The 18,841-nt window shown below is 36.6% G+C and overlaps 1 protein-coding gene across 7 annotated transcripts in view; it reads left to right on the top strand.

Annotated features, from left to right (window-relative positions):
* The window catches only part of MARCH1 (membrane associated ring-CH-type finger 1), a 174,104-nt gene that overhangs the window by 23,322 nt on the left and 131,941 nt on the right, over positions 1–18,841 (top strand). For 2 of the 7 annotated variants that reach the window (XM_026847507.1, XM_026847500.1), the window contains exons 1-2: positions 701–869; positions 1,142–1,350. The exons of 1 other annotated variant lie outside the window; for it this stretch is intronic. In XM_026847507.1, coding sequence (XP_026703308.1) covers positions 1,301–1,350 — 50 coding nt within the window. In that variant the 5' untranslated portion in view covers positions 701–869; positions 1,142–1,300. Of the gene's footprint in view, positions 1–700; positions 870–1,141; positions 1,351–18,841 lie in introns of those variants that run through there. 4 more of the 7 variants (XM_026847508.1, XM_026847504.1, XM_026847506.1 and 1 more) reach the window with 3 other exon arrangements.

Here is an 18,841-nt window from a genome sequence, read left to right as displayed (position 1 = left end):
CCCCCCCCCCCCCCCGCTTTCATTCCTGTATTATTTATACAATGCAAACAATTTGGCTTATGATGTAATGATTTCTTTACTATTTTTAATCAAAATCAGTTTTACTTGCATTCTTAATATTTATCAAGAATAATAAAATTTTTAAAGGAGTATAAGTGTTAAGAGTTTCCTTTCTTCATAATCATTTTTGTAGTACAGCACCTGGGACATTCTTCTATTGTTTTGCATTTTAGGGGGAGGGGAGATGTTGAAACAGTTTTCCTGGGCATTTTGATTCTTGTAACTGAGAGAACAGAGGCTGTTGGGTGGGAGAAGCTCATGTAAATGACATTTTCAGAGTGTGTGTGTGTGTGTGTGTGTGTGTGTGTGCGCGTACTGTAAAGACGTGTGTGTGCGCCTTTGGCTTGTCCTGCTGAGCTTGCTTCTGGTGATGTCTTGGGAAAAGATGAGCACAGCAAAGGGTTAACTTTTTACTATCAACCTCAGAGAGGCACATTTGCAATCCCTCCCAGTCTTGTCTTCCTTTTTACACCTCATTCGCTCACCGCTGCTCTTCACTTCAAGGCAGATCCTTTGACCTAAGCAGATTATTGTAGATGCATGAAGGACACAGCAAGCTATCCGTGCTTTTAAAGGAGGAGATTTTAGCTCCAAAATAGAACACTAAGCTTTTCAGCCTTACGCTGCTTTACCTAGTCAGCACGAGGTGGTGTCTCCGGGTGCTTAGTGGGCTCCTGTGGAATCAGATGGGAAACAAAAGCAGAAGTGGCAGCCGCTGCAAATGTGGGAGCCTGTGCCATTAGAGGGAAGCGATTGTTAATAAGGGCCTGCGAGACCCGGGTTTCCTTGGTTTCCATGACAGTTATTAGGTAACACAGAAATTGAATTGTCTCCCACAATGCTCTTGGGGGGCAGGGGGGCAAGGGGATGCTCCAGGGACACAGCAGAGGAGTTATGACTTGCAGCAACTCATCACTCTAAGCATGTGAAACTCTCTGGATTATTGTGCTTTACTTCTTTGTTTGCTGTTTCTTGCTTGTGTTTGCAATTTGCTCTGCTTCACTTTTTTTTTTTTTTTTAATGGAAGACCCTGGCATATGGTACATGGTTTCTCAAATAATATTTTCCCCTTTTTATTTAGAGCTGAGCTTGGCAAAGCAAGGATATGAACAATTATACAGGTGGGCTACTCGGGGGGAGTGAAGATATAAGGCATCCAAACAGGTATTGGCAACCTGCAGCACTGTAAAAATGCCCCTCCAACAGATTTCTGTAGTTCCAGCGCGGGAGACTGCCAGCAATGGGAGAAGTTCAATGGGCAGAAACAAAGAGAAGAGCAAGGAAGTCGAGGTAAGAGGAAGGTTTCAATGTGCTCCGGTAGGATGAGTCTGCCTTCGGTAGCCAGTGGGTTTGGCTGATCAGCAGGATGCGGCGTGCTGTAGCGTGGCACGGTACACATGGGTGCAGAATGCTGTAGCACACTGAGGCAAGCTCCTGTGATAACATCTCAGCATTACAGAAGAAAGGAGCATATTTTGGAAAAAAAAAAAATAAACAACCCACGATGAAAGGAGTTGCAAACTGCATTAGGGGGGTTTAATATTTTTATTTAAATGCATGGAGTGTGCTAACACTGGCAGTCATTGTTCCTTATAAGCTGTCAAATAGCAGTTTTTTTATAATAGGTTGGATGTAAAAGTAGTGTTAATAAGATTCCTATCTCTGTTTAAAAACAACAAAAATACCATGTTAAAGCCTTTCTGTGTGTGTTATTCAGAGCAAATGTAGGCATGAGCTCTGAAACTTACTCTTTATTATTTAAAAGGCATTGGTGTTTAGTTCTTTATCCTTTGACTGATTTTATTTGATTCATAAACACACAAAAGTGTTCCATCAGTAAATACTGTATTCTCTTGTTTTCCAATTAAGAAGAAACTGTAGGTTTATATTATATTAATGGTTAGAACAAAAAATACAGAAAATCTGTGCAGTTTTAATAGTATTTTTACCTGTAGGAATCTCTTTTGCTACATATAGGATAAACATGTATTGTTCAAGACTGAAAAAAAGAAAAACATCATTTCCCATGCCAAAGCATAAGTAGTTGGTTTATAGATGTAGCAGTAAATGTGCATAACAGACATCTGCTTTTTACAGATGTTTTTCTTCTCTGGGTGTTTTTCTGTTCCATCCTGCTATATGGAAAATAAGGAACTATTGGGAAAACAAACATGATGTCTTTCATCTGAGATATTGTATGACAGACTGCCTCCCTGAAAGAAGTAGTGTTTTAACTTTCTTTTTGTGGCTCTTGGGATGTAGTTTTCAGGAAATTAAGTTCAACAGATGATTGATACTCATAACATGTCTGCATGATTGTGGAAAAATAGTGGTAAGCTTGCAGGCTTTTTTTTTTTTTTTTTGTAAGATACCTTTTTTGCTCAATAATTTGGCTTTTACAAGTTCACTGAATGTGATTATTCTGAGCACCTGTGTATAAGTGGTATCCTTCCCTGGAAGTAGTCTCCAGTTGCCTACTGGTAGCACTGTTGTCAGAGTTCATAATGTCTAGAGATCTGTGTTTTGAAATGGAAAACTTTTTGCTTTGGTTTGTTTTTATTCTTCCATTGATTGGTTAAAGATGAAGGTTCAGGTGGAAACTATATTGAGACTCAAGATGTGAAAAAAGTAGTATGTAAAGTTACCTAGCTTAAAATTGCTCTCTGCTATTCTTGCTTTAATTTGATCATTAGAGTTAACTAAAGAATACATGCAGCATTCACGCAGGGGTCAGAGAAGTGTGATAGTTAATTTAGGGGGGTGGGGGAAGTGTGGAGCTTCTGAATCATTAAAAAATGTCTCGTGCTTTTCTAGGCTTTTTCGTGTGAGGGCTGGGTTGCATCATTTCAGCAAGACTCCAGTATCTCAGAAAACAAAATATTTTCTTGAAAGTTGTGGAAGTCATATAGCCTAAAAGAACAAAATGGCTGGGATAATGAAGTTCGTGAAAGCTGTCTTCTAAAACAAATATTAAAAAAACCAAAGCAACCAACCCCACAAAACTCCCAACCAAGTACATGCTACTCATTCAGATGTATTTGCTTAACTGCTCTCTGCTGGGCGGAGCCTTATCATCCTGCTAGAATATCTGCGCATCCCTTAAGGCTTATGGCAGTGATTTATACAGCATAAAAACTCCCTAGTGCTGTTGTTAGAGATTGTAGATCAAGTGGTAAAGGCTGGTGTTTTTCACATAATATCTACATTTTATTTGAATTATGATGGTGTTCAAGTTTGTTTTGTAGAAGTGATTTGGGAGAAGTGAACCAGCCTTTTTATTGTCCAGACAGATTGCTCAGACTTATGTAGATGGTCTTGTATCTCTGCAACTCCTACAGAGCCTGGTCCTCACAAAGAAAAACTTCCTTGCTTGTACTCAGTTGTTTCTGTCAGTGTTGGTGAGGCTCTTTTGAGTTCATGGTATCCGCTGATAGTGTTTCTATGAGTACCTGTTTTCTCTGCCTTTCCATTAGCAGGCATTTTGAGGTGAAGCTAAATACAGTAGTTAAATGGGCTTCCTAGAGCAGTGAGAGCATCAAGCTGGTTCAGGAAGACATGAAAAAATGACATGTCTGAAAGGTCTTCCAATTGCTAGGAGAAAAATTGTTAGGATTATATGATGAATTCTGTTATTGCTAGAGAATTTTATATGATGTCCTTACAACAGCATTAAAATTTATGAAGAGTTCTGTCTAATTTCAGAGCTCACTGCAACAAACTATTTCCAAGTTCACACTGAATGACGTAAATCTGGCTCACTTAAGAACCTCAGTTACATATGACTCATGATGCAACTCATTCTGTAATGCTTTTCTGCAATTACAGATGCTCATAGACATGCTTTATCTGAAGTCTTTAATATATGTCTATGCACACTTACAGATGATTGCCAAGTATTGGTCTATTTTTAGAATGCTATGGAGTGCAGTCTTAATTATGAGCCACAAGTGCCCTTAATGGATATCTGACCAATATTAGGAATTGAGATGTGACAACAACGGCTAGAGGGAGCTTTTTAAGGTGGTCTTCCTATGTATCATCCTTTGCAGGAGCAAAAACTTTAGTGCAGGCTATTTCTTTAATTTTTTGGTGGTTTGTCTCAGTGATTAGCAGAAGTTGCAGCTAACAATGGATTTTGCATCAGATTTAACTGTAGAGCTTCTCTAAGTGTAGTGTAAAGACAAGGTAGTTCTCTTCCATTTCTGAAGCAATGAAAATGTTTAGGTGTTGTATAACCTGTTGCAGCAGCTCTGCGTTACATTTCCACAATTCGGGTATAATCTTCTGCTAGTTTGTTGCACTGATTTTAGGAAGGCTTAGCAGTCATTAATGCTACTTCGTTTTGCCCAAAACATTTAGGTGAAGAAGCTGACTTTCTTATTCTTTTAGTAAAGCTGTTAGAAACAATTGTTGCAGAAACAAAGATCAAAGTATAAAGTATAAGGTGCATTCACAACGTGATGTGGACTTTTTGATACTCAGTAGTTAATTCAGCTTTCTTCAATATTTGAGAAAAATAAGTTTGCAGTGAAACATGTAATTATGTGATAGAGAAAAACACAGGGGTGTCTGTTTTCGGAAGAGTTTTTTAATAGAACCATTGTTGAAAGTCAAATTATGTAATCAGGAATCCAAATATGTTAAGTTTTTGAAAACATAGACTGCAGTGCCTTGAGACCAATGCCATATTAATATATGTTCCCCATTTTCTATGTAGATAATATTTATACAGTTATTCAAGACTTCCAGTTGATCTTCTCTACTGTGATAAAAAAGGCTAAAGAAATGTGTGTGATTCCTGAAGAATATGGTTGATGAAATGCCTGTTCCGGCTGCTGATAATTTTATTATTTATTTGTGAACGTACACTGTGAAATTCATCAAGTAGTCTATGTTTACGTTGTGTTGTGTATAGGACATAGATTATTATTCTAAAATGTGTTAAGTACAGAAAGAAATTTTCATAAGGTACAGAAAATTGAACAGGGCAACTGAGCTTAGCAAAAATACTGACTCTAACCTAGAGATCATGAGGCCCACAAAGTAAACTGCCATGACTGCTGTGAAATAACAATCTTGAGTGTTGTATGCTCAGAATGGTTAGGAGCAAGTTTATAAAAACCAACAATGAATGTCATGGAACGGCAGAGAAGACACTTCTTGCTACCAAACTAAATTTATAGACACTGTACCTTTTCAGCTTAACCATTATTTTTCAAAATGTCATACAGGGAAATTTACATGCTGCTTTTTAAAGGATTAGCATAGCGAACTCTTGTCCATGAGAAGGAAAAAAATAGGTCTGTTTATCTGAGTGTAATCACTTCAGAGGACAAGATATCTTAATAAAGAAGACAGTGACAGATATGAGTCAATCTTGATTTGGTTACCTTGCAAGAATTTTCATTAAAAGAGAAGAATAAAAAGGTCTTTAGAACTGTAACATGGCTTTTGGACACATGCATGTGGTGGTGTGACTTGCTTGTTACATGTCTTATGCTTGTTGAACCAAGACCAAACCAAATATCCCGAAGATGTTAAAAATGTGATATTCTCTAGTTACTATTAATAAGTAATGACTTTGCTGTGTTATTGTTGCTTTAGTTTTAGTTTTGATGCTTTGCTTATAACTTACTGGTAAATTGTTTTCTACTTATGCCTACTACTCTTCTAAAATCTTAATATATTTTGTTGCGCTGGCAGAGGTGATGATGGATATTCATTTCCTTCACAGAACTGCATAGAATGTAATGATGCAATGAGGAATTTAATCTTTCTCCAACATATACAAAATAAGTGCTGCTACATTTTTGAACTACCTGCTTAAATGTCTTTCTCTTTCCCCATCAGATCCTCACCCCAATGTTTATTGTACTTTGGCATGAAATTTATTTCTGCATACTGCACAGTTCAATGCTGTGAAAGATATTAGACCTCTGTCCATCACCAGTTTTTTCGTGTTCTGCCATCGCAAAGGCAGCAAGACAGCAAGAGATCTGCAACTTTTGAGGCTTTAAATGTTATCAGGGAAATACTTTGACATTTATGAAGAGAGAATGATGGATTAAACTTGAACTTAGTGGGTTTGCTATACAGTTTGTACCTTTAAAAAATAATTTTAATGTGCTGCTTGAAATTATGTATGCCCATTTACTGTGAAGAGCATGCATTTTTTTGTAAGTAGATCTACTCTTCAAGTCAGAATTGAGATTGAAACCTAATGGTTATTTCAAATGCCACATTAGAGTAGCTGCTAACATTTATTTTAAATGCCAGACTAGAGTTACTGCTAACATTTACCTTAAAGCTTGTAAATAGTTTAGGAGACATTGACATGCATTTTAAGGGAGGAGGTGGTGGCTGAATGTTATTGATGGGAAAGAATTTTACCTATATCTATGTTATCTCACTTGTTACTTGCTTAACTTTGAATAGATGTGATAATAGGTGAATTGCTTTTAAAAGCGTATACTTTCTCTGGTGCTACAAAAAAAGTATGCTTATACATTTCAATTAAATTATTTTCTTGGCAGTTAAGTAAATACAGATATATTTGATACTTGAAATTTGATTACTTGTCTGTAATTAAGAACAAAGGTTAAGGTTTTACATGGCTATATGCTTTATTGCCTTACAACCTTAAGCAAGCAATGTATTGCATTTTTTTTTTAGATGGGAAGGCACCATAGTTAGTGTAGTTCAATTAGTTGGTGTCTTGGATCACTTTCTTAAAAGGTGAAATTAAAGTAACTTCTGATATATGAAACTTATACATGTGCTAATAAAATAACACATATCTCTTTGGATGGCTTGAGGCATGTGATGCAAAGAATGAAAAACTTAGAATTCCAGGAAACATGAAATAATTATTCAGCCAGATAGCAGATGTTTGTGGATTTGTTGCTGATTAACTTAAATTCTTTTCTTAAAATTTCTTAGGTATAATTTAGCAGATAAATAGATATGGTAATTTATGACCTATCATACAGGTGGAAATTCTTTTGCAGGAAGTGTAAGAATATTTGTTTATAAGTATAGATGCCCAAAAACAGTCATGTAATTGCAATTTTTTTTTGAGCTATAATTTTTTTATTCAACAAGTGATGTGAGGCCGAGAATGGGGAGGAGGAGGTCTAGCATATCAATCAGATTACTGATGTACTTCAACATATATTGCTTTTACTTCATAGTTTGTCTCAATTAAAAGTTCATATTCAACATGATGTTTTATACAATATATGACAAAATCTCTAATCCCATATATTGTCAATATTGTATGGTATTTCTCAAAAGTCATGGGAGGTTTTCCTTCTTTTCTTGACATGACCATGGTTTGGACTTCTGTACTGTGTTTGCATGGAAATCCACCTGTATTTGCAGCTATAAGACTCTCACTGTTTCCTGGTGAAACTTTTCTGTAATTTTGTGGTGATAGATTGCTGTTGTGTTTGATGGTTGAAGTGCTTCCAAAGTATAGCTGTAAGTGATTAGTTTTCTTTAAGATGCTTTAGAAAGTTAAGTTCTTTATCAGTAAGTCTTCTGACTCCTGTTTGGGAACTGTTATTATTTTGATATGCCATGTGATTCTTATGACAGGAAATTTCATGACAGTGAGAAAAGGGTGAAGTGTTACCTAAAATAAAGGCTAGATTTGTTCTAATAATTTTGGATCCTTGTTCCTTTTTCATATTCCTGTGAATAAAAAACATTACTGTGGTACCAGTAAGAAAATAAAAGATTGCTTACTGTGCTTTTATTAGCATGCTGTAGGATAATACCATTTCTTTACAAGCTGCTTTTCCTGATAAGATTATGTAAAGGCTACTGGCTGCGTAGTATGATTGTTGGGCTTTTTATGAAAAGGAGATGGTAAAAGCATATTTCACCAGCTTGTGTTGCTGTGTATTGACTATGTGTCAAATACCAGTATTGATTTTAAAATGGGCCTTTTCACTGGTAAAGGATTTGAAGCTTAAGATTCCATGTCTCAGTAGACTTCTCTGTGTTTCTAGCCAATGCTTACAGCCTGCTGGCACATGTCTTCTGATGCTGCTGAAGTTTGATTAAAAGTCTAGTGAAGAAAGATTTTATAATTCCTTTTGTATCTGAAATTCCCAGTTCCAATAAATTGAAGGTTTGGACTTTCCTTCTACTGTAAAATAGTTCCGAGTTTAAAATATTAGACTTCGGATTTAATTTCATTTGGCTTTCCTTCTAATGTTAGTCTGAGATTTTACAGAGGAAACAATGCCATATTAAAAAGTTATTGTAAATTTTTCCTGCTACATTGTTGGGTTTTGTGTTTCGTTTTTTAAACAAATGCAAAACCCCAACAAACCAAAACCACACACACACAAATTTAATCTTTTTTAATTAGTGGCTGTTTGTCTTGTCTTCTATAATAACCTTCCATGGCTTACTTAGTTTCATGACTTACTTAGATCCGAATTAGATTCAAGGAGTGGCTGTAATTGAGACAGTTTCCAGAATATGTTGTGTGCATAAAGCTGGCGGCTGAATGGGGCTGATCTGCAGCTGGAAACAATTCAGGAAGCTGAAAAACTGTTTATTTGTTCTAGGTACCTTTCATGCTCACTTTGATTATGAACAGTGCTCTGTGAACCATTCTGTCTGTTGCAGATGCTTTTCTTCTGGGGGATGACATACTGCAAATACAGTTCAAATGAAAGTTATCTAAGGCAGAAGTTTGTCATCAGCAAAGCCTGTGTTCCAAGACTCATTTTAGAGAAGTACTCTCCAATTTAGACAGCATTTTAAAAAGCAGCTTCCATAGGCACATATACCCCACCAAATCTTGTTCTAATTAAGGACAACTGTCAGGCATTGAAATCTGGTTGATTGCAACTATTCTATTAGTTATGGAACAACATCATAGAGACACAAATTGCTTGCCAGCTCTGAAAAATTTGTGATGCTAGCCCTACAGGTGTATCCAGCTTTGTCAGAATCAAGGTCTCTAAACTAGAAAATTTTAAAGGACAAAAGCCTATGTATTTGGGTACATAATTAGTCCACACATCGAATTATATAAAATTATTATTTACAGTAATATTTAATTCTTCTCCATAACAGTGAACCAAGTAACACTATCCCAGCTTCGGAAGTCTTTCTCAAAGACACTTTATTGTTACTGTGAAAGTGAAGCTATTTTCTGTATAGGATAGACAACACTTTCAGCTTATATCATCAGCTTTGGAAAGGGAAGGGTGCCTGACTTCAGTGAATTGTTATAAACGTATTAGAAATAAAATTCTAATTTACACATATGCACACTTCAGAAACTACTGAAATGACACGAAACCTATTTTTTTTTTTTTTTTAAAATGAGGCGGATATTGTAGATCTGCCCAATTCTGTACTGCTCACAGCTCAGTGCCTCGTTTCAGCACAAAGGACAGCACCCAGGGCCGGCCTCTGCCCCCCGCTTTCCAGCTCCTGCAAAGGCTCATCCGCAAACCATCTCTGTAAAACACACACATTTCTTAGGTCCTATTTAATATGTTCTTTTGTATGTTTGTTATTTTTAGGTTTTCGTCCTTGAATTTTGTATTATTTTCAATAAAAAGAGAAAAAGCAAGATTTTGTATTGGGGAGTGGCATTTGACCATGTAACCTTACTGTTGATGGGAATGCATGTTCTAGGGTGAGATGATTTAACTTGAATAAGAAGATAGAGGATTGATCTCGGTCTGCTTTGAAGTATTAGTAGATCTCTCAACTTTTTTCCCAGTCTTTGAGTACACAAGAGTTGTGACTTCATTTCCCCATCAGCACCATCTTCCTAAATTGTGGCAGCAGGAACGGTATGGAGGAAATGGAGGCATTTCCTTGTTCAGAATATGTTTCTTAACTGTATTGATATTGTGGAATGAAACTTTTCAGTCATTGACATGAAGTCTATACTTCATTTAGTTCACTTTATTAGCCAAATTTGTCCAACTGTGCAGTTAGGATTATGTGAATATACAAGGATGGGACTATTTTAGCAGCAATAATAAGAAAACTGCCTCTTGGAGCAAGTAGATGAATTGTCTAGATTTGTTAACATGTAATCCAAAGAAAACTCTATTTAGTTTACTTGCTGGATATATTTGAGGTTACAGCACTGTCATGCTGAAACAGTTTAAAGTATTTATGGTAATATGTCATTAATTTTAAAGTATTTTATTAGAGAGATTTGTTGTCTAGTGGAAGCCCGGGTAAAAAAATCCCTACATGCTGTCCACTGTCATTTTTCTTAAAAAAACCTCTTACAGATGCTTAAAAGGAGACTTTCCTATTCTGTGCTCTGCCACTACTACAGTTGCTTGTTGCACTGGCTTTATTGGTTTTTGGGGAACAAAGAGGATATAGCCAAAACTTTGCCCTCTTCTTACTCCTTATGGTTCTGGGCAAGAAATTAGAAATGTTGATTTCAGTATAGGATGTAAATGTCAAGAACAAAATGAAGTGGGGGAAAGGGTCAGACAGCAATACTGTGTTAGTATTTCTGAGTTTTAACTATCTCAAGTGTATTACTTCCCTTTACTTCAGAGACTTCCTTTCTTTATCTCAGAGAAAAAAATAAAATGCTTGGTAGCAGTCTCAGTCATCTGAATTCTCCAGTGATAGGCAAGACTAACATAGTGCAAATGGTTAATTGAGCAAACCTTGTGAAAACAGTACATTTTGTTGGTGGAATGCATTCTGTTGATGTATTTGCTTTTTCTTGCAGTGAACCATGGAGGGACCCATGCAGTGAACCCTTTTGCCAGGGACTAAGACATCTGAGTGCGCTATATCACATGGTAGATGTAGCTAGAGGGGATTGTGTTTAGGTGGTATACAAGGCCCAAAGAGGTGTTGGTTTGATAACTGCAAAGACTCTGTACTTGGAGGACACTATATCTGTAGTGCTGGGTGAGAGAGTTGAAGGTGCTGGAGTCACATGGGACAGTGATTGCATGAGTTTTGTGAAGCTTTACTGCTCTCTCCCAGTTTTCTAACCACTTCCAGCCTTTTGCTCTATATACAAGAGATCATACACAGGTGGGGATGTGAACTGGCTTTCCCAAACCCTGCATCAGGCATGTATCATGGTACAGATAGGCAGTGACAGGAAGGTCTGTTAAAACCCTCTAATGCTGCTGCTGTCTCCTACAGTGAGGAAAGGAGGTCACAGCATGCATAGGGGTAGTGTAAGCTCAGCCTAACTGCATGCCGTGCCTGAAATGTGTTTCAAGTCTTATTAGTGAGGAATCCCCGCTGTAAGCCCGTGTCTACAGGTAGCGTTTGGCCCTCCCGAATCACGGTGAATGGTATTGAGTCATCACTGGTTCTCCCGTGGTCCTCTTTGTAGGATCCATGATCAATCATTTAACGCATGCAAATAGTGTTGGTTTTGATGGTATGTTTTCTGCTCTATTTCTTTCTTTTCCCTCCATCATCTCTAATTCTGTTCTTTGGGTCATTATAACAAGAACTGAATTTGATGGACACCTCACACCTTGTGTTATCAGGCTTCTTCTGTGCAATCATAATTGCAAGACGATGGCTTTTAAGAGTAATTTGACTTCTTGCTTAATAACACGACTCTAAGACTAAGCATTGCATTCCTTACTTTTAGAAATTTCATATTCTCAGCATCTGCCACTAGCCAGCCTGGATGGAAAATTTTGAGTTCATTTGAGATCTTAATATAGAATTCCCTATTTTCCTGAATTGCTGCTGTTCAGGTGTTACAGAAATATGACAGAATCAATATTCTCTGTGAAACTAACGTAACCTTTATTGTCAAATAGCTAAGCTCAAATAAACAGATTATGACATAATGGGGAATAGTTACTCTGCTGTCACTACTTGCAGTACAGTTCACAGTGCTGCTATTACAGAAGTAACAGACCTGTTGTACAAAACTTTGAGGTATCACTTTAGTGTCCAGTCGGGAAAAAATGATTAATCTACAGCATTTTGCTAACCTATTTTTTTCCTGAAGTGAAATAAGGGAAAATTTAAACATTTGATGATTGGATTTTGATTCATACAATGGTTCAATGGTTTTTGCCAAAAAGATTACCCCAAGTAATATATGGTCTGTATATGGTAACTTAATGTGCAGATAAGTCAAGTTCAGGTTAAATGTGTCTGATCAAAGTTTAACTAAACCTTTTCTCTACAATGTGACATATTTGTTGGTTTTGTGGTTTGGTTTTTTTTTGTTTGTTTTTTTTTTTTCCCTTTGGCAAGTGCTACATTAAGACTTAATACTTTCTGGTGTGCACAAGCATACTTTGTTTGTGGTTACTATCTGGCAGAATAGCATTTCGCAAGGGGCATAATCAGAAGAGTGGAACATTTAAGAAACAAATGCTCTACTTCTAGTAGTAGTGAAGTATTACTCTGTTTAAAACAAAACCAAGAAACCTTACTGGTGTTCTAGCTCTTCTATGAAGTAATTAGTCATCATATGGTTAGCTTAGAAATCAAATATTGTGACTGCAAAATAGATTTTATATATCCTTACATTATTAATAATAAACATTTTGATAACATGGAAAATGATAATATGTCTCCTGGAAGTACAAGTGGCATTATGTGACATAATAGGATGTCAGAGTCCTCAAGTCTGGACCTCAAATATCTATTTCCAGTTTTATGCTACTTCAGTTTAATGAGAGAAAACCTAAACAGTATTTCTTCAGTCTTACTCTGCCTGAATTGCTGCAGTGAAAGATGTTTAATTGTTGAACTGCCATATCAGATGTCATTTATAGAAACAGATTCACTTGCTGTCCTTTTCATGATAAAGAAGAGGAAAAAAAATTGCATTTTGGTCTATGTGCTGGAGGCTTCTTAGCTGTTACTTGTACTGTCTTTTATGGTCTAGATTGCTGCAGCTGAACACAGCTGCCTGAATATACTGCCTGAGTAATTAGCTTTTTTTAAAATAAAGGCTTTCTTTAAAAACTTTAAATGGTTATTTATTAAAAGAAGAAAAAACAATTATTTTTCTTTCTATTTTCAACTTAGTATCTGCATCAGACTAACTTCCTGAAAACTTGATTTCACTCTGAAGGAGGTTACAGTTAACTAAAACCTGTGATCTGTGAGGGAAAAGTAAATTTTCCATTGTCCGGCAGAGAAGTTAACAGTGCAAAGCTTTTTCTGTTCCTCCTGTGATCCTACTAATTTTTCCTTCTTCCAAATTTCTGGCTAGGAGTATTGAAAGATGGACTCATTTAAGGAAGAAAGTATCATGGGGCACACAGAGAGATTTTTGAGTATCTGTAACTCTGCCTACCAACTCTGGTAGATTTCAAGGAATTTTCAAGCTGTGAAAGTGTTCACAACCTTGCCACTTTTGGATCCATGCTTTAGACTCCACTTATAGTCCATAAGCGGTGGTGACCTGGCTCTGCATGTGTGTTTGGGGGCATTGCGGCAAGTCCTTCCCCATCAGAGAGCGAGTGATTCAGGCTCTGTACTTCAGAACGACCTTAGCCACAAAATACTTTCAGCTTTTAGGACACATCTACGTTCACCATCTGACTCCTGAGGACAGGAGGGCTTAAGCTAGAAATAGACTGCCTCATGGAACAAATTTGGGACCCTTATTTTGTCTAAGCTGATCTAAGTGTAACATAGAAGGCTTGTGGACTGTAGAAAAGATGAGTATTTCAATAAACATTTACGTTGTAGTGGGTGCTTCTGATGGTTTCAACCATTTTATTAGTGAGAGATGTAAGAAGAATATGTAAGTGCAGATCTCAGCAGGAAACAATCATGAACATTCAGCTGAAGTTTTTGGTAAAAAGATATATGAATTAAAATACGAAAATACAGTTAAAAGGTATATAAATGCCTAATCTTGAATATCACTTTCATGAAACAGTAAGACAATTATTTTTGCTGTTTTTCCGTGAGAACTGATCTCACTGCATGCCCAGTGCTTCAATGATATACTAGATACTTTCAAATGAGGTAACTTAAGAAATTCCTGAGGCATCAAGCATATTTCTTCTAGCTAAATTCAAGCCCCAGTTGGTATTTCAATTAAATAAATCTTATCTGAAGATAGGTTGAGGTCTTCTTTCTGACTTTCAGGAAGGTGTTTGGATATGAAGCACAAGTTTGTGTACTACTTCAGCCTCTGTCTGTAGATACTGAGTCTCCCACATTTTCTAGGGTAATCTTGTGATTTACTGTTCTATCTAAAGTTAAAAGGGGGTGTTGTGGGTGAGGTGTTGTTTTTTTTTTTTCCCAGATGAGCTTTGACTGTTTCACATTATTGGTATCTTTGCATCATGTAATGGGCCTGACCATTTCTGGCTATTGAGTACTATACGTAGGAGCTGCTTTGGCTGTAAAATTAATTCTATAGGAACCGGTGAGTCTATTGTATGCTTGGAATATTTTTATATGGCCTATGGATTGGGTTTCTGTCTGTTTTGGCAGTTTGTAGGGTCTCATCTTTTATGGTAGTCCAAAAGAGGGTTTTTTTATACCTCATGCAGCTGCCTAGTAATAAAATTTGTCTAAAATGGTAACAAACTGAGCCATCAGAGATAGACTAAAAGCACCTTCAAGGTAATTATTAGTCTGTATAAACAGTGTTTACTTGTGAGTGACAGAGAATCAAGTTCTGAAAAATTTAAACCCCATAAGAGGTCGTGCCCAACTTCACTACTTGTTTGATGTAGACAAACTTGTTTTGGAAAAACTGGAGGAAGGGTGGTGGTTTCAGGGTAAAGCACATGTTCCATTTTACGAACAAAGCAACAGGGAACTTTTACCAGGTGTCCTCATAAAGTCAGTTTCATTTGGCGTAATGTTGGGGCCACCAAAAACCACATTATGAAACATTTGCCTTCACTTCTGCACCTGAAAATAATATGTCTGAATAGCAGTTATTCATCATGCATGTAAAATTGTGGATATAAAACCAGCAGAGCATTTCGCTGTGAAAATCAATTCTAAACACTTTGCACAGTGAGTAGGTGCTCTGTAAAATTCATCTTACACAAAAGGAAAGAAATGCATGGGCTGTAAAGAAATGTGCATCAGAAATGTCTTTATTTCTGTTTTTTCTGTGTAAGAACAGAAGGCTTAAAGGCAAAAGCTATCCTAAAATCCCCACTTTGGAGAGCTGAGCAGCTGGTAGAAGGTGCCCCGACAAAAGTGACCATACTAATCATGTTTTTACTGTGAGTTTGTACAACTTTTATGACCATTGGAGAGCAAGAGTCTGTGACTTGAAGATGCCAGATGAGTGAAGTGTGTATGTGCCTGCAAGTCTTCAGAGTCTGACTTCTGTATGCAGAACTTTCTGGCATGGGCCAGAGAATTTATTAATTCTCTAACATAGTTACTTTTTCCAAGTGCCATGGGCATCTGAACGTGTTTCTGCAATTGCATTTAACCTTTTGGGGGGGGTTTGATTCTTTTACTATGGCTGAAATTATGCATAAAAGAGAAGAAATAACTCATCAAATAATTAAGAATAGATTGAAAATTCCATTTCAAACAGAAAAGAATGTTGAACTTTTAGACTGTTATTTTTACCTAGGGTACATGCAATTGATATGTGGGAAATTTTTTTCAAATATTTCTAGACATCATATAATTATTTTTTACTCATTCTCTTTATGTATTCTTCATGACTGTATAAAGCCTGTACCTTTCTTTCTATTTGGAGAAGTGAAGCTTCATAATACCTAGTATGTTCTTAGTTTTCAGATTTGGAGTAAGAGATTCAGGGGAGAAAAAGTGCATCTGATACACATGAAATATTACATAGCTGCTAAATGCAGAGTTGTATCACAGCGTGCACTGTTTGCAGAATTTGTAGTTAATGCTAGATACCACTTGCTCAGTGTCAGATGTCTTTTGACTTCACAACTTTAAATGAGACACCTGTAGACTTGAAATAGGGAGAGTATGCTAAGGGTTCTTGATCATAGCATTTGATGGTACAATGGCTCCCATTTCTCAGCAAGACAGTTTAAATTGTGGTGATGACAAAATGTATTTAACCTGAATGATTTTTCAAGAATCTTTTATTCAATTTTGACGTCCTCCAGAGTGCAAATTTTTATTGTTATGTTTTAGAGATTATTAATGTAGATTTAATATGAGAAAGTTCTGCACATAATGTAAGGACCCTCTAGATAGGAAAAATATGTATTTCCGCAGGGGAATTAGGGGTGGGGTACCTGCAAGAACAGAATCACACCATGGCATAAAGCGAATTAGTAAAAAAAAAAAAAAAAAAAAAAAAAAAAAAAAAAAAAGAAAAAAAATTATTAAGCAGGATGGCTACAGTGGGTTGACAGAAATTTCTGTTGTAAGTTTTCTTTTCTATGAAACCTGCGTATTCTGTAAGGACACACTCACAGTGATCAAGGTGCCTGTCGCTGTGGCCCCGTTGAGCCGTGCCACAGGCTGGGGAGGGAGAGGGCGCTTGCTCCAAAGGGTCTATGTGCCCAAGTCCTGGCTTGCAGCTGGCTTTTCTGAGTAGCCAGCTGTTTCACCTCAGACTCTGCCTTCTGCATGTTTTCTGGCACCCACAGATTGTTTCTCACTGACAGGCACCTTTCTTCACTTTTCTGATTGGTTTCTGAGTTAGGTGGTCAGCTTAACCTGCCAATTGCTTCATTGCTGTGTAGCCCCCAGCTAATATCTTCTACTTTTTCCCATGTATCTGAAACCAATTAGTGGTTGTTACCTGGGTTACCATGACTGTCTGTCCTCTCACCACGAATATGTTACAAAGGTGTAAAGTTGTATGAATGCTTTATTTTCTTTTCTGTGGAAATCTAACCCATGGAACAGGATAGGTCCTCTCATTTGGCAGGGAATTGGGTCAGCCTCCCCAGTGCCAATTATCTGGTTATGTTAATGGTTAGACTAGATGATCTTCAAAGTCTTTTCCAACCTGGATGATTCTGTGATCTGTCTTGTCAGTGATAATAATCCTTGCTTTTCCAACTTGTTATCTAATTGGTGTGCAGGTATGGTTCAGACCTCGTTTTATCTGAGCAGTTCCTTCAAGTAAGCTTCACCCAATGACATACATGCATAGATATGTGTGTATGTACATATTTGTTTTAAAGAAGCCTGCTAACGTGAACATAGTTAACATTGCTCAACACTTTCCATTTTGAAGGTATTTATAGTTGTTAACAGTTTTGCTGAACTTTGGCCCAAATGCTCTGTGCTGTCTGTCATTGGAAGAAATACAGATATGATGATACAGGTATGCCCCTGTTTAAACTTAGGTAAATTGCTTTTCTTTGGGTTAAAGATTTGAAAACATGCTTGGAGTTCCTAGTCTTTGCTTACCTTTTGTCAATAGTATTTGCTAATTCAATCTGCTATAACAAACAAAAATAAATTACTAGAGTAAAAAACCCCCAACCAAACAAACACAAAAAACCACCTACTACTTTCCCCCCAGCAGTATTTATTCAAATAAAAACCTTTCAGAATACCTTAGGAACAGACACTAAGTAAGGCTCCATCTTTTAGCTCTTTAGTTTGATCATGCGGTGACAAAAGGTTTAATTCCGTACTGAATTATAAATTCATAATTTTTCTTGTGGTTTAAAGTTTCCTAAATGTAGGGGGAATAATGTAGATAGAAAACAGGTGTATTTTCTTTACCTTTTTTTTTTTTTTTAAATTTCAGGAGGATCTCTGCAACTTCTGAGATTATCTGCCTTTTTGTTTCTTCTGGCAAGCATTCAAATATAGTAGTTGTCTTTCTTAACAATTTAAGACCGAAATAAGTTGTGTGTGTGACTTAATGACTGTCAGGTGTTAAGACAGTACTGTTGTTACAGTCATTGCATGAGATAAAACTGTTGAGTAATTTTTCTGCTATCGCTTTACTTTTCTTCCATTTAATTCTAGTGGATCACATACCAAAATTTAGTCTTTATTTAAAAGTCTCTCTCTTTAGTACCTTGTTTCATTTCAATATATTGGCTGTTCTGATAACGCAGACAGTTTTGTAGTGCTGTTAAGTCAGAATGATGATAATCCACTGTGTGAAGTATAAAGTACTGAATGATCAAGCCATACCCATATACCTGTAATCAGTTCATAAGTAGATATTATTTGTATTTGTTTCCTGACCTAGACCTTCCATTTGAAGTGCTTTTTATACCCAACTGTAGTTTCACAGTTCTCATTTCTACAATAAGACTCCTCATTTTCTGTTTTGTCTAATGATACAGTTTAATGGTGGTTTCTAACACAAAATAGCAGTTTAGCAATTTATCTGACCAAGAACACAAGAGCTTTAGTTTCATTGACTTTCTAGGGTTGGTATTTCAAATTTTCATAATCTGTGAGACATAAAATATATTAATTAGCATAAATTGTAACTGATTCCCCTATCCTTTCTCTCCTCTTTCCAGTAACTGCTGGAAAAGGCTGTAGCAGTAGTCTAGAAGTCAGCAAACATTTGGCATTATATGCATTTAACTACCTTTTTTTTTTTTCTCTCTGTACTAAAATCAGGTGAAGAAGTTGTAAATCAAGCCTATTAAAATTCCAAGTGTGCAGATCAGTGCAGGGAGTGCAGGCTTTTATTTTTGCTTCATCAGACACCCTATTAATTCTATACAAAAGCTTACAGTGTTTGGGTAGTCATTTGGAAATACTGTGCGACTTCTAAATTTGTTTCAGTATCACTAGTTGTAAAACTTTTGTCTTGCTCTCCACGGTTTGTTATTCAAAGACTTTAAACACGTTCTCCTTCCAAAATGCAGAAGACCAT

Source organism: Athene cunicularia, assembly GCF_003259725.1.
Source record: "Athene cunicularia isolate RWA chromosome 4 unlocalized genomic scaffold, athCun1 chr4_part2, whole genome shotgun sequence".
Taxonomy (NCBI): Eukaryota; Metazoa; Chordata; class Aves; order Strigiformes; family Strigidae; genus Athene; species Athene cunicularia.
Note: the sequence above shows the minus strand (reverse complement) of the source record. Positions and strands in the feature narration are given on the sequence as shown.